A 16918-nucleotide genomic window follows, 5' to 3' on the forward strand; every position below is an offset into this window, starting at 1 on the left:
CAGGTTTGGTGGCTCAGCCTGTAATCCCAGTACTTTGGGAGGCCACGGTGAGTGGATTGCCTGTGCTTGTGAGTTCAAGACCAGCCTGGGCAACTTGGCAAGACCTCGTCTCAACAATAAATCAAAATATTAGCCAGGCATGGTAGCGTGTGTCTGGAGTTCCGGCTACTTGGAAAGCTAAGGTGGAAGAATCACCGGAGCCCGGCTGGTGTATGCTGGGGTGGCCCTGAGCATGCCACTGCACTCCAACAGAACGAGACTCTGATTAAAAAAAAAAAAAAAAAAAATTAAAAGAATTAACAAAACAAAAAACTAGCTGTTTGAAAAAATAAGACTGACAGACCACTAGGTAGAGTAATTAAGAAACAAAGAGAGAAAATTCAAATCACCTCAATCAGAAATGAAAATGGGGACATTACAACTGATATGATGGAAATACAAAAGACAATCCAAGATTATTATGAACACTTCTACACAAATTAGACAATTTAGAGGAAATGGGTGAATTCATAGAAACATACAACCCCCATCCCTGAATTAGGAAGAAATAAAAACCCTGAACAGATCAATAATGAGTAGGGAGATTGAAGCAGTAATTAAAAGTCTCCCCTCAAAAAACAGTCCGGTATCTGACGGACTCACAGCTGAATTCTACCAGACTTTCAAAGAAGAATTGGTACCAATTTTCCTGAAGCTATTCCATAAGATTGAAGAGGAGGGAATTCTCCCTAACTCACTTCATAAACCCAGTATCACTCTCACACCAGATTCAGGAAAAGACACAAACAAACAAAAAAAACTGCAGACTAGAATCCCTGATGATGACAGACGTGAAAATCCTTACTAAAATATTAGCAAACTGAACTCATCAGCACATTAAAGAAAAAAGAATCTACCAAGTAGGTGAAACAACTTTACAAGGGGAACTACCTAACTCTGATGAAAGAAACCATAGAGGACACAAACAAATGGAGAAACTATCATTGTCATTTTTCACAGAATTAGAAAAAAACCATCCTAAAATATATATGGAACCAAAAAAGAGCCAGACTACTAGCCAAAGAAGTCCTAAGTAAAAAGAACAAAACCAAAGGCATCACATTACCACACTTCAAATTATACTACAAGACTACAGTAACCAAAACACCACGGTACTGGTACAAGAGCAGACATGTGGACCAATGGGACAGAATAGAGAATCTCCACAATTAAACCAAAATACTTACAACCAACTGATCTTTGATAAAGCAAACAAAAACACACACCAGGGAAAGGACACCTTATTCAACAAATGGTGATGGGAAAATTGGATAGCTACATGCAAAAAAATAAAGCTCAATCTCTAATCTCTCACCATATACGAAAATTAACTCAAGATGGATTAAAGACTTAAATGTCAGACCTAAAACCATAAAAATCCTAAAAGAACACCTAGTAAAAACTCTTCTGGCCACAGAGAATGTATGCCTAAAGCTTCAAAAGCATATGCAACCGAAATAATAAATAAACGGGACTTAACTGAACTAAAAAGCTCCTATCCAGCAAAAGAAACCATTAACAGGCAACCTACAGAACATGAGAAGATCTTCACAAGATATATATCTGACAAAGGACTAATATCCAGAATCTATAATGAACACAAACAAATCAGCAAGAAAAAAAGCAAATGACCCCATTAAAAAATGGGCAAATGACATGAACAGACATCTCTCAAGAGAAAATATACAAATCACCAACAAATATATGAATAAATGCTCATCAGCAATGAAACGCAAATTAAAACCACAATGAGATACAACCTTCCACCAGTCACAATGGGCATTATTAGAAAAATCAAAAAACAATATAGGCTGGCTAGCATGGATACAGTCAAAAGGGAACACTTTTATACCGTTGGTGGAAGTGTAAATTAGTACAGCTTCTATGGAAATCAGTATGGACACGTCTCAGAAAACAAAAAGATGTATCATTTGATCCAGCAATTCCACTGCTAGGTATCTACTCAAAGCAGCAGAGGTTGTTATATAAAAAAGACACCTGCACTCGCATGTTCCTCACAGCACAATTCACAATTGCAAAGATGTGGAATCAACCTAAATACCTACCAACTGATCAGTGGATAATGAAAATGTGATTTGCGTGCACAATGGAATGTTAATCAGTCATCAAAAGGAATTAAATCATGTCTTTTGCAGCAATTTGGATGAAACTGAAGAACATCAACTGAAGTGAACTAACAGGAACAGAAAACTGAACACCGCATGTTCTCGCTTATAAATGGGAGCTAGACTAAGGATCAGCAAAGGCATCGAGAATGGAATGATGTACAATGGAGATTCAGAAGTGGGGAAGGGGTGGAGAGACGAAAAGTCACTTATCGAGTACAATGTACACACGTGGAAGTAGTGGGCATACTTAAAGCCCACACTTGTCCCCCACTGTACAATACAATCACGTAGTCAAAAACTACCTGTAGCCCCTAAAGCTATCGAAATAAAGATTAAAATATAAAAACAAAAAAGAAAAAAGGAAGCATGTGTCCTCTAGCTTTTTTCTTTTTAAAGACAATTTTGGTTATCTAGTGTCTCTTGAGATTTCACTCAGAATTTAATATGGGTCTTTCGATTTCTGCAAAAGACATGAGTTGGACTTTATTTTTTATTTTTTTTATTTTTTGAGTTGGAGTCTCACTCTGTCGCCCAGACTGGAGTGCAGTGGCCGCTTCCAGCCACCGCAGCCTCGATCTACTGGGCTCTTGCGATCCTTCCGCCTCAGCCTTCCAAGTAGCCAGAATTACAGGCATGCGCTACCACACCCGGTTGATTTTTTTAATTTATTGTAGAGATGAGGTCTCGTTGCCCAGGCGGGTCTTGAACCCGCGGGCTCAGGCAATCCACTCACCTCAGCTTCCCAAAGGCGCGGGATTACAGGCTGAGCCACCAAGCCCGGCTCTGATTGGGACTTTAATAAGGATAGACTGAATCTGTAGATCGCTTTTGGGTAGCATTACTATTTTGAACAACATTAAGTCTTTCAATCCACAAACAGTATGCGTTTCCATTTGCTTGTGCTCTTTAATGTCTTTCAGGAATGTTCTGTGGTTTTCACTGTATAAGTCTTTCACTCCTTTGGTTAATTCCTAAGCATTTTATTCTTTTTGATGCTGTTGTAAACAGAATTATTGTTGTAATCGCCTTCTTAGGTTGTTCATTGTTAGTGTACAGAAGTGCAGATGATTTTTATATATTGGCTTTTTATATATTGGCTTTGTATCCTGCCACTTTGCTAAATTCATTATTAGTTCTAATGGTCTTGCTGTAGACTCTTTAGAGTTTTCGACATGTAAAATATCATCAGCAAACAGATCATTTTACTTCTTCCTATCCAATGTGGATGTCTTTTATTTCTCTTTCTTGTTTAATTGCCCTGGCTACAACTTCCAGTACTATGTCAAAGAGAATGGTGAAAGCAGGTATCCTTGCCTTGCTCCTGATCTTAGAGGGAAAGCTCCCAATCTTCCACTATTGAATATGTTGCTTGCTGTGTTTTTCACATATAACTTTTATTATGTTGAGATAGTTTGCTAGTTTGCTGAATGTTATGAAAGGGTGTTGAAGCAGGGTATGGTAGCTCACACCTGTAATCTCAGCACTTTGAGAGGCAGGGACGAGAGGATTGCCTGAGTCCAAGGATTCAAGACCAGCCTTGGCAGCTTGGCAAGACCTCATCTCTACAATAAATCAAAAAATTAGCTGAATGTGTTGGCGCATATCTGTGGTTTCAGTTACTTGGAAGATTGAGGCGGAAGGAGCGCCTGAGCAAAACAAGTCGAAGCTGCGGTTGCCATGAGCGTGCCATTGCCTTCCAGCCTGGGCAACAGAGTGAGACTCCGACTCAAAAATAAAAAGGAAAAACAAAAAAAAGAAAAGGTGCTGAATTTCATCAAAAAGCAAATGCTTTTGCTGCATCCATTGAGATGATCATGTGGGTTTTACCTTTGTTCTGTTAATGTATTACATTAATTGTCACATGTTGAACTGTCCTTACATTCTAGGAATAAATTCCACTTGGTCATGGTATATAATCCTTTACTCCTGGGCTCAAGTAATTCTCTGGTGTTGGCCTCCTATGCAGCTGGGAATACAGGCGTGTACCACCATGCTCGCCTATTTTTAAAAATTTTTTGTAATGAGGTCTTGCTATGTTGCACAAGCTGGTCTCAAACCCCTAAGCTCAAGCAGTCCTCCTGCCTCGGCTTCCCAAAGTGTGGGATTGCATGCATGAACCACTTCCCCTGGCCTTTTATTGTGGTTCTGAATTCTGTTTGCCAGTATAGATGCTCCTCGACTTATAATGGAGTCTTTTCCCAATAAACCCATTGTCAATTGGAAATGTCATAAGTCAAAAACGCATTTAATAACACCAAATCTACCCAACATCACATGACTAGGCAGCCAGCCTACGTTAAATGTGCTCAGAACATTTACTTTAGCCTACAATTGGGCAAAAGCATTTAACTCAAAGCCTATTTTATAATAAAGTGTTGACCATCTCATGTGATTTATCCAATCCTTTACTGAAAGTAAAAGCCAATGGTTTTACGGGTGTTTGATGTATGGTATCTACTAAATATGTATCACTTTCACCCCACTGTAAAGTCAAGAAATCATCAGCCAAGCAGTCATAAGTTGGCCACAGTCTGTATTTTGTAGAGGATTTCTGCATCAATGCTCACAGGGATATTGGTCTGTCGTTTTCTTGTCGTGTCCTTTCCTAGCTTTGGTATCAGGATAATGCTGGCCTCACAGAATGAGTCTGGAAGTGTTCCCTCCTCTTTAATTTTTTTGAAGAGTCTGAGGATTGATATTAGTTCCTTCTTAAGTGTCTTGTGGAATTCATCGTGAAGCATCAGGTCCAGAGCTTTCTTTGTCAGGAGATTTTTGATGACTGATTCTATCTCTTTACTTGTTAAAAATCTATTCATATTTCCTATTTTTCATGATCTAGTCGTGGTAGGTTTTGCGTTTCTAGAAATTTGTCCGTTTCATCTAGGTTACCCAATTTTATTAGAGTACAGTTGTTCATAGAACTCTCCCACAATTCCTTTTTGTTTCTGTAGAAGCAGTACGACTCTGTGGGTTTTGTAATCTGCATCTTCTTTTACTCTTAGTTCATCTAGTTAAAGGTTTTTTTTGGTGATCTTGTCAAAGAACTAACTTAGTTTCTCTCTCTCTCTCTCTCTCTCTCTCTCTTTCTCTCTCTCTCTCTCTCAAAGTTTTAAAGACAGGGTTTCACTCTGTCACCCAGGCTGGAGTTCAGAGGCTGGATTCTGAGTAGCCTTCTGAGTAGTTGAGACTATTGGTTCATGCTACCACACCAAGCTACTTTAAAAAATTTTTTTTTAAAGAGACTGGTTCTCACTATGCTGCCCAGACTGATTTCTAACTCCTGACTTCAAGCAATCTTTCTTCCTCTGCCTTCCAAAATGTTGGGATCATAAATGTGAGCCACTATGCCTGCTCAGTGGGGTGTCACTGATTTTCTCTAGTTTTTCTATTGTCTACGTAGTTATTATTCTCTAATTTGCATTTATAACAGCTGAACTTCAATAACATAAAAACATAACTCCTTTACAGCTCCGTCCCTATTCCGTAGTTGTTGATGTTACAAAATTACATGATTGTACAGTGTGCCCTACAACATACACTAGTAATTTTAAATTTATTTGTACCTTAAATTATATAGAAAGCAAAATGTGAAATTACAAACTGAGGTTCTGATAATAGTAGCTTTTAGATTAGTAATTTTTAAAAATATATTAGTGTCTTAAATAATGTAGAAAGCAAAAAAGTGGAGCTATAAATCATTGTTATAAGAATGCAAGCTTTTATAATTGCTCACTGATTTACTCTATTGACATTTTAATTTCCTCATACTACTTCTAGTAACTGTGTAGCTTACTTGTATTTCAATCTGCAGGATTTCCCTTGAACATTACAGGCAAGGCAGATCTAGTGGTAACTATCTCCCTCAGCTTTTAAAAAGTTTCATAATGTCTTAATTTCACTCTCATTTTTGAAGAACAGTTTTGCTGGCTATAGGATTTTTTTTTTTAGTTGCAGTCTCACTCTGTTGCCTAGCCTGGAGTGCAACGGTACAGTCTTGGTACCACAGCCTTGACCTGCTGGGCTAAGGTGATCCTTCCATCTCAGCCTTCCAAGTAGCTGGAACTACAGGTGTGTGCCACCACACCTGACTAATTTTTTTTATTTATTGTAGAGACGAGATCTCGCCAAGTTGCCCAGGTTGGTCTTGACACCCTGGGTTCAGGCAGTCTTCTTGTCTCTACCTCCCAAAGTGTTGGGATTATAGGCATGAGCCATCATGCCCGGCCTTTTTTTTTTTTCCTTCTTGACACAGGTCTCATTCTGTCATCCACGCTGGAATGCAGCTGCACAGTCATAGCTAACTTCAGCTTCTAACTCCTTGCCTCAAGTGATCCTCCTGCCTCAGCTTCCCAAGTAGCTGGGACTACAGACGCACACTACTGCAACTGACTTTTAATCTAATTTTTTCTTTTAAATTTTTTAAGAGATGGGATCTTGTTATCTTGCTCAGGCTGGTCTTGAACTCTTGGTCTCAAGCTATCCTCCCCCAGTCCTCCAAAACTGCTAGAATTACAGGCATGAGTCACTATACCCAGCCCAGTACAGGATTCTTGGTTGAGTTTTTTTGTTTTAGCACTTTGACTATGTTCCCCCCACTGCCTTCAGGGCTCTAAAGTTTCTGATGAGAAATCTGCTGATAGTCTCATTGAGAATCCTTTGTATGTAACAGGCTTATCTCTTGCTGCTTTAAAAATTCTCTCTGATTTTCAAAAGACTGATCATAATGTGTCTCAGTGTGGGTCTCTGATTTCATCTTACCTGAAGTTCACTGAACTTCTCAGATGTTTATATTCATGCATTTCAACAAATTTGGGGGAGTTTTTAGCCATTATTTCTTTAAATATTCTCTTTCCTCTTCTCCTTCTGGGAATCACACAATTACTTATGTTGGTCCAGTTGATGGCATCCCACACGTCCCTTAGGCTCTGTTCACTTTTTCTTAAACTTTTTTCTGTTTGTTTCTTAGACTTGACAATTCTCATTATCCTATTTTCAAGTTTATGAATTCTTTCTTCTGCCTGCTCACATCTTCCTCTGAATCTCTCCAGTAAAATTTTCATTTCAGCTATTATACTTTTCAGCTCTGGAATTTATATGTACGTATGTATATATTTCTGAGTTGGAGTCTTACTCTGTCACCCAAGCCGGAATTTCTATTTATTTATTTCCGTGTGTATGTATGTATTTTTGAGTTGGACTCACACTCTGTCACCCAGGCTGGAGTGCAGTGGCATGATCATGATGATCACAGCTCACAGCAGCCTCAACCTCCTTGGTTCAAGTGATCTTTCCACCTCTGCATTCCAAGTAGCTGGGATCACCTGCACCCACCACATGTACAGTCAGCTAATTTTTTTTTTTTTTTTTTTTGTAGAGATGAGGTTTCACTATGTTGCCCAGGCTGGTCTTGAACTCCTGAGCTCAAGGAATCTATCTGCCTCAGCCTCCCAAAGTGCTGGGATTACAGGTGTGAGCCACTGCGGCAGTCTGGAATTTCTTTTTAGCTTCTTTTTAGGTTTTCTATCTCTTTATTGATATTGACACTTTGTTCATACATAATTGTGTTGACTTTCATCATGACTTTTTTTTTTTTTTTTTTGAGTTGGAGTCTCACTTTGTCACCCAGACTGGAGTGCAGTGGCACGCTCCTGGCCACTGCAGCCTCGACCTGCTGGGCTCTGGCGATCCTTCCACCTCAGCCTTCCAAGTAGCTGGAACTACAGGCGCACGCTACCACACCCGGCTAATTTTTTGATTTATTGTAGAGATGAGGTCTCACCAAGTTGCCCAGGCAGGTCTCGAACCCGCGGGTTCAGGCAATTCACTCACCTCAGCCTCCCAAGGTGAGGGATCACAGGCTGAGCCACCGAGCCTGGCTACACCATGTCTTCTTTTAGTTCTCTGGGCATCCTTAAGACAGTTGTGTTAATGTCTTTGTTTAGTAAATCTAGTAGATCTGTCATCAGGTCTTTTTAGGGACAGTTTGTTTATTTTCCCCCTTTGAATGGGCCACATTTTCCTGTCTCTTTGTAGCCCTTGTGATTTTTTGCTGAACACTGGACATTTGAATCTAATAATATGGTAACTCTGGAAATTTTGTTTTCCCCCTTATCCTGAGTTGAGTTTGCTATTTTTATTTATTGTTCTTGCTTTCTTTTGGTTGTTGTAGGCTGTCTCTGTGCTGAGGAGACACAGCATGAGGCATAAAACATGTCTTTTCAGGTTTTTTGTGAGCCTGCATCTTTCTCTGGGCATGCCAGTCACTTTCTAATTTTCCCACATATGCAGTTTGCTTTCAAATGTCCTATTCTTTTAATGTCTGGCTCCCAAAAGAGTAAAAAGAGAAAAATGAAGGGGTAGGAAATGGGAGGGTGGGGAATAGGAATTATGTTGGCCCTTTCAATTCCCTTGAAGTCACTTCAGATTGAGGGGAGGGGCTAACAATAATGGAGGGAAGTACAACACAATGGCTACCACCTGTTTGCCTGCACCTCTGTGATCAGAAGCAGTAGTCTAGGGCCCAAGGTACAGATGGTGGCTATTTGGAGGACAGAGTCCTTTTGCCCACCCTGGCCTCCATAAATTGCATGCAGGCTCATCCAGAAACACATGCACACTCTCTTCCAGGCAGCTGCTGTATCTGCTGGCAGTGGGACATGGGTAGCTGCTGCTGTGTTAAGAGCTGAAACTGACCAAAATTAACCCCAGTTTTCCATGCAAGCCTTTCCCTGGAAATTGTAAGCCTTCGACAGACTTCAAAGGTTCAGTTCCAAAATAGTTATACCAAATTCTGCCAGTGCAATTGTTGTCTGGATGGGGAGACAGATTCCTGATGCTTCCTGCTCACTATTTTCCCAGAATCTTCTCAATGACTCTATTTTAACCCCCTAGTTTTTTTGTTTGTTTGTTTTTTGAGTTGAAGTCTCACTCTGTCACCCAGACTGGAGTGCAGAGGCCGCTCCCGGCCACCGCAGGCTCGACCTGCTGGGCTCCGGTGATCCTTCCGCCTCAGCCTTCCAAGTAACCGGAACTACAGGCGCGTGCCACAACGCCCAGCTAATTTTTTTTTTTTAATTTATTGTAGGGATGAGGTCTCATCAAATTGCCCAGGCGGGTCTCGAACTCGCGAGCTCAGGCAACCCACTCACCTCAGCCTCCCGAGGTGCGGGGTTACAGGCTGAGCACCGAGCCCGGCTGGTTTTGACCATTTCTAATATACTTTGTGTTGTCCTTTAGACTTAGTCTTGTGACCTCAGGTACTAAGTGAGGGCTTCCATTTGAAAGTTCTGCTCATGGGATTATGTCCTATTGTACTTTGTAAACATTTAAGTAGGGCTCCTACTTAAATACTTTGTTTCTTTTTATAGAAAATACATGAGGTATGAATTGCTTAAATGTCCCACATTTAAGATGTCTGTCTTTGGTTCAACCAGGCACCTCAGGTGAATTACCATGCCAGGGACCAATCTGTGCTCAACTTGGCATAAACATAGTAAGGCACAGGCCTAACACTTCAATTTCTAACAAAATAACTTCCCTGCCCCCATACTCCAAACAAAAGAGAAGCACGTTTTCTGCCTCCTAGCCCCATTCCAAGGGCCGCAGCCCTCTGACAGGGCCACACAGGTACTCAGCTTCAGTTGGCCCATGGGCCTCTGAGCAGGCTTGTTACTGGTCCCCACATGAGTTAAACACACTCTACCTGTTTTAAACCCCACAGCCCCTAGGGAAGCCACACAAACCCACTCTTTCCTCTGGCTCCCCCCCTGCCATTCTGCTCCAGCATCACAAAGCTTTTCTGTTTACAAAGTAAACTCAGACTCCCTCTTTCTCTGATCCTTTGAAAGTAAACCAGTTCGGTGGCTCAGTCTGTAATCCTGTGCCTTTGGGAGGCTGAGGTGAGTGGATTGCCTGAGCCCGCGGGTTCGAGACCCGCCTGGGCAGCAAGACCTCATCTCTACAATAAATCAAAAAATCAGCTGGACATGGTAGCGCATGCCTGTAATTCCGGCTACTCGGAAGGCTGAGGCGGAAGGATCGCCGGAGCCCAGCAGGTCGAGGCTGCGGTGGCCCGGAGTGGCCACTGCACTCCAGTCTGGGCGTCTGGGCAACTGAGTGAGACTCCGACTCAAAAAAAAAAAAGAAAGAAAGTTACCAACAACTGACACAAGCCCTAAACACAACCCAAGGCATTCTTCAGCACAGCCATAGTATCTTCCACACTTGAGAAATTTAACATCAAGAATAGCTTCTTGTCCAAATTAGGATTTCTCCCACTGTCCTAAAAAATGTACTTTATAGTTTCCCACCTCAGATTCAGGATCTGATCAAGAGACACACACCTCTTCTGGGTATTTTAGTCTTCTTTAACTCAGAACTTTTTGTCCTTCATGATATACCTCATTGAAGGGTCTAGGTCCCATGAGAGCTCAGTGTTCATTTGCAGTGGGCTCCACTGGCATAGCTGCCCCATGGCAGGAAACAGGGAGGCTACAGTTTCCCCAGGGACCACCTGAACCATCTTATTTCCACAGCAGCCATTTCTCTAGGTCTCATGTCTTTTTTCTCCCATGAATCATTCAAAATTTTTCTATGATCATTTTGTATCTAGTTTTCAAGCACTATTATTAATCTATTCTTTAAAAAATAACCACACTTTTCTGCTAGATTATGAGTTTAAAGGCAACAAAAGGCAGACATATGTATTCTGCCTTCCTCTCAAACAGCACTCAGGTACCAAAGAGACCACAACTTTACAGGTGAAGTCATCCAGGAGCAGAAAACCCACCATGTGTGGGAAAGGATGACACCCACCCTCCTGGGACTGTGGCCACTGAAGGAGCTTCCCTGGAAGGGTCAGCAACACTGGTCACTGTTGGATGTCAATCCCAGACCTGAGCACTCCAGATGTGTTTTCTTTTACCCATGCCCATTTGTAAACAAATCATCTCATTCTCCTTTTTCTGAGAACACAGATCCCTAACACCCAGGTTCCAAAATGCTTAGAAATGTGGGTTTCAGACAAACAACCACCAACCAAAAATGACTCCATTATGTAACAAAGGAGATATGAAACCTTCCTAATCTGTGTTTTTCTCTTCTTTTCCCTGCCCTTAATAAGACTGCTTGGTACACTCTTCATGCATTACTGGCACTCAGAGCTTCCAGGATGCTCTCACTGCTGAGAGGCAATCAGCTCTGGGCATCAGGCAACTGTGGAAGGACACCTTGCACTTGAGAAGAAAATGTGCAGGTGTTTGAAAATAAGCAACTAAGGAGATGAAACAGTAATGTCCTCACAATGCAAAGTCCAGTTCAACAGGTGAGCAAGCCATCAGTACACTACGGAAATTCACTGTGACACTCCATTCTGCATTACCTTGTCTATTGTGAGCATGTAAAAGTGGGTGATATCGTTCTCGTGCGCATACTTGATTCTTGCCATGCACTCCTCTTCATCAATCAGCTCCCCAACATACTCATTAACAAACTCTCCCTGGAAATCAGAAGAATGTGGTGATTACAAGGAGCATACAACCATGCGACCGATTCTTCACGTCAGGGCTCAAGACACCCCATCACATTCAATTAGAACAGAGCACCACATGCTTCATAATATCTCAGGGATGAGGTCTTACAAAGTCTTTATAAATTAAAGTAGCTGAGCGCTATAGCTCACACCTGTAATTCCAGCACTTTGGGAGGCTGAGGCGGGGGGACTGCTTGAGCCTAGGACTTCTGAGACCAGCCTGGGCAACATAGCAAGACCTTGTCTCTACAAAAAAGTCAAAAAAAAAAAATTAATAGAGTATAGTGGTGCACTCCTGTAGTCCCAGTCACTCAGAAGGCTGAGGTGGAAGGATCACCTGAGCCCAGGAGGTCAAGGATATGGTAAGCTGTGATCATGCCATTGCCCTCTAGCCTGGGAGACAGAGTAGTAATCCAACTCAAAAAAATTAACTAAAGTAAATTCTAAAGATCTTATCCACATTCCATAAATGAAGGCTGTCAATGAAAGATTTACTTACACATTTATTTTTGTTTTGAGTCGGGGTCTTACTCCGTCACCCAGGCTGGAGTGCAGTGGCATGATCATGACTCACTGCAGCCTTGACTACCTGGGCTCAGATGATCCTTCCCTCTCAGCCTCCTGAGCAGCTGGGACTACTGGCATACACCACCACATTTGGCTAATTTTTAAAAATTTTTTTGTAGAGATGAGGTCTTGCTATATTTCCTAGGTTGGTCTCAAACTACTGGGTTCAAGTAGTTTAAGTTGGCCAGCCTTGGCCTCCCAAAGTGCTGAGATTACAGATTTGAGCCACTGAGCCTGACCTTATTTATGTATTCTTGAAGTAGCAGCCTCCAACCCTTGCTTCCTGCCATACCTATCTCTCAGGAGCATTGTCTGATAACCAAAAGCTTTCACTTAACTCACCTTCAATGTGGGTTTCCCAACAAAGAAAATGGTTACAGAGAATGTGACCAGCTACACAGCAAGAGATCTTGGAGGAATCAGCAAGTGCAGCAGGCAGAGAAACAAGGATCCTGGGGGTGTTTCTAAGCAATCTTTTTCGCTGATGCTGGGACTGGCATCACGGCTTACAGGCTTTCTGTGCTGCAGTGGTCCCAGTGTGGACCTGGGGTCTGAGACCACCCATGCCTAGGCCATGTCAAATCACATCAGGGCTAGGCTGCATCCAGATAAGCAATTCCAGGTGTCTCTTTATGCACTGGATGCCCTTGGTGATTCAGTCTAAGAATGCAGGCAGGGTGTCAGCGGTCTCTGGTGTCTACAAATGTCCACCCTCCTCACATCTGCCTGGTAAGCGCTCCTGAGCATCTGGCAGCTTGTCTAAAAGAAAGTGGGTTGGCTGGGCATGGTGGTTCACGCCTATAATTCCTAGTATTTTGGGAGGCCGAGGTGAGAGGATTGCTTGAGCTCATGGGTTCGAGACCCACCTGGGCAACTTAGGGAGACCTCATCTCTACAATAAATCAAAAAATTAGCCAGGCATGGCAGCGTCTGTGGTTCCAGCTACTTGAAAGGCTAAGATGGAAGGCTCACCAGAGCCCAGTAGGTTGAGACTGTGGTGGCCAGGAGCATGCCACTGCACTCCAGCCTGGGAAACAGAGTGAAACTCCAACTCTTAATAAATAAATATGACAACAATGGGCCAGTGCAGCGGTTCATGCCTGCAATCCCAGCACTTTGGGAAGCCGAGGCAGGGGAATGCTTGAGCAGGAGTTCAAGACCAGCCCAGGCAACATAGTGAGACCTCATCTCTATAAATAGATAAATAAATAAATAGCTGGGAATGGTGGCACGCAACTGAAGTCCCAGATACTTGGGAGGCTGAGGTGGAAGGATCACCTGATCCCAAGAGGTCAAGGCTACGGTGAGCCGTGATTGTGTCACTGCCCTCAAGCCTGGGGGACAGGGTGAGACCCTGACTCAAAAAAAAATAAAAACAAAAATAAATAAGAGAAAGTGGGTCACTTCACAAATCTTTCATTTCAGATAAACTAACACCAAAATTCTGATATAAGGTATGTTTTATGGGAATTTATGAGCTTTGATAGATATCTTGTGAATTGATAGATATCTTTCCATAACATTTAAAAATATTTAATTGTAATAATTTAGTCTTTTAAAAAATTTTTTACATGTCATGTTCACAAAAGATACCATTCTCACATGAATGCAAAAACATAATAAGCAAACCTAAGTCTAAGTAGCCAGTGAACCATGCTTTCTAAGAAGCAGGGAAGAGAGATATGACACGTACCTTTCTGATGTCCCTCTTGGCAACCAGGCCCCATCCTTTTCCGTCCGTCTTGATAATCTTGGTCTCTGGGTACTGGCGCTTGGTAAAGCACTGGTTCTGACAGTACTCGCCCGCAGGACACACTTGTGGGTGGCACTCGAACATCAGCATCCTGTTCAGACACTCCGAGTCAAAGCCGCAGGGGTTCTCGTCTGTGGGCTTACAGTTGCACTTCGGGATTTCAGAGATGTCAGCCGTATAAATCTGGACTTTCCCATAAGGCTTATTCACCTGCAAGGAAGAAGCAAGCTGTCTTGGCCCATAGATATCAAAGAGCCTTCCGATTCCCCTGCACATCCACTACTGCCTTCCTCATCCAGACTTCTGGTGGTCTTCCAGCTTCAGAGACCAAGATGGACATGCTCCTCAGAACAGCCCCCACCCAGATCCAGCAGGAGCACTTCTCTACACTCCTGACACAGGAAGAAAACAGGTCAATCCCTGACCTGGGAGCCCCTGTCTCAATTGTCTTTTTATCTCTTATTTTAGAGACAGAGTCTCACTCTATCACCCAGGTTAGAGTGCAGTGGTATGATCGTAGCTCACTGCAGTCTCGAACTCCTGGGCTCAAGTAATCCTCTTGCTTCAGCTCCCTAGTAGCTGGGACTACAGGTGCCACCACACCCACACTCCTCTCATTATTTTATTTTACTGTTTCTGTTTCTCATTTATGAAAAAGAGCTGGGCCGGGTGTGGTGGCTCATACCTATAATCCCTATACTTTGGGAGGGTGAGGTGAGAGGATTGCCTGAGCCCACGGGTTCGAGACTAGCCTGGGCAACTTGGCAAGACTTCATCTCTACAATAAATTAAAAAATTACCCGGGTGTGGTGGTATGCACCTGTAGTTCCAGCTACTTGGAAGGCTGAGGCAGAAGGATCACCTGAGCCCAGCAGGCCAAGGCTGTGGTGGCTACAAGTGTGCCACTGCACTCCAGCCTGGGCAACAGAGTGAGACTCCAACTCAAAAAAACAGAAAAGAAAAGAAGAAGAGTTGACACTTATCTAGCCAGGCTGTTGAAAGTTTAAGAGAGAAAAAGCATACCAGCTGCTTAGTGCAATATAGGGTGTCCAGTGAATGCATGATAAGAGCTCTCTTCAGCAGCTTCCCTACCCATCTGTTTGACCCTCCCTTTAGCAAGCACCTGCAGCGATGTGAGAGGGCACCCTGGGGAGAGTGTTGGACAGGAGAACAGTCTCTGCCCTTGTGTCTCTGTGGTTGATTATTAATGGAAGACAGGCAATCAAATAAAAGCAGAGAAAACTGAAAAGAAACTAAAGCAGAAAAGGCTAATTTTAGGAAGGATGTGGTAAGACACTCTTTTCACTGTTGTGGTGTGACAAACTGTACAACACTTTGGAGAATAATCTGGAAATAGTCCCTAGGAATCTAAAAGTTTCATGCTCTCTGATCTTGTAATTTTGTTTCTGGGAATCTATCCCTAAGAAAATATTATATACAGATGAATAGAGAATGTTATCTTTACACACAAAGATACTGACTGCAGCCCAAATCTCAGGAGCAAAGACAGAGCAGCCCTGGTTACAAGTCCAGAGGCCATGAGGCTCTGGGTGGGGGGATTTGGCAGCACTGGCTCACTGAGCACAGGCCACCTGAGTGGGGGCATGGAGTTCTCAGAGCTGTGTCCTGGCTGTACTTTGTCCTGCACTGTGGAGGCATGTGGACACAGCCTTCCTGCTGGGGTTCCCCAGCTCACCAGAGTAAACCCAGGGGGAATCAGAATCACTCTGCAGTCCTGCTTTGGTCTTCACACCCTAACGTGAAAAGATCACTTTATCTCAGGGGCTCCAGTGACAGAATCATATGTGGCTGAGCACCAGCCCTGACCAACCAACTTGTGTCTCAGCATATCTCTCCAGCACCTGGTGACAGTGTGGTCTATGTAGCCAGTTGATACCTTAGCTTCTCCTACTCTAGGTAGCTGAGTCAGGACTGACATTCTAACCCTTCTATGTCCACCAGACCATGCCTCATATGCCAAGGCAACACCAAGAACCTCTAGAGACTCCCAGTGCTGCAGTCATCCTTGAGTAAAAAGGGCACCTGCTGGGTGGCAACAGCATCTGCTATTTGCCTACAACTCTCCACGCAGCTGTCCTCACCGAGCACTGCAGACACTGGCCAGTGACAGCCCTCTCCCCAGCCACAGCTTGACACACCTGATAACTGCTCAGTCTCTAGGGGAGCACACCCTCTACATACACACACATACAGCTTTGACATGTCACCTTGATGTGCTTGTACGGTGGGGGCTTGCGCTCACTCTCCTGTGTTTCTCGGGCTTCCCTTTGAAGCTTAATTTCACGAAAACGAGCTTCAGCTTCTTGAAGCGCTAAAAAGTCAATGAAATATGAGTAAAGATTTTAGTAAATAAATACATCTACCTTTTAAGCTCGATATTGTAATGGTTTATCCTCAACTTTCACTGGTAAGTGTAGGTTCTATTTTCCATAAAACCAGACGTTAAGAAAAACTGTAAAAGGTCAGGTGTTTTTAAATGCTGCAAAATGACTTAAACAGAAGAGTGCTCCAAGAACATCCAGGTGACTAAAGGACCCTGGATGCTGCTCTGTGTCAGTTTGATGCAAAGAAGGCCCTGGGGTAGGTTTCTGTCATACACTCCTGTCTATCATTGTGGTCTAAGGCCAAAGCCCAGGATCAATACTTGGGACTCACTGTCCTAAGATAGAAAATACAAATATAACTTTGCTTCTCTCAGAAAAAAGGGGCTCTGGCTCTATGGGATGTGTCAGGAGATCTCATCACTTGCCAACTGATGGTTACATCAAACACATTAGGCTTCTTCTCAGTGTCAGTGTCTCTTTTTCTGAAAATCTTTTGATACCCACCCATTCTCATCCAGAACTCCAAGTGCCCACTGTGTGCCCCTTCTGCTCAGTG

General features: G+C 42.9%; 1 protein-coding gene across 1 annotated transcript in view; it reads right to left on the minus strand.

Annotated features, from left to right (window-relative positions):
* LOC103261971 (histone-lysine N-methyltransferase NSD2-like) overlaps positions 1 to 16918 on the minus strand; it is a 78152-nt gene that overhangs the window by 10161 nt on the left and 51073 nt on the right. The window contains 3 exon segments of the mRNA XM_008059570.2: positions 11548 to 11664; positions 13958 to 14227; positions 16246 to 16349. Of these exon segments, the coding sequence (XP_008057761.1) occupies positions 11548 to 11664; positions 13958 to 14227; positions 16246 to 16349 (491 nt within the window).

The sequence above is a fragment of the Carlito syrichta genome, unplaced genomic scaffold (assembly GCF_000164805.1).
Source record: "Carlito syrichta isolate Samal-C Ts95f unplaced genomic scaffold, Tarsius_syrichta-2.0.1 Scaffold304258, whole genome shotgun sequence".
NCBI classification, from domain to species: domain Eukaryota; kingdom Metazoa; phylum Chordata; class Mammalia; order Primates; family Tarsiidae; genus Carlito; species Carlito syrichta.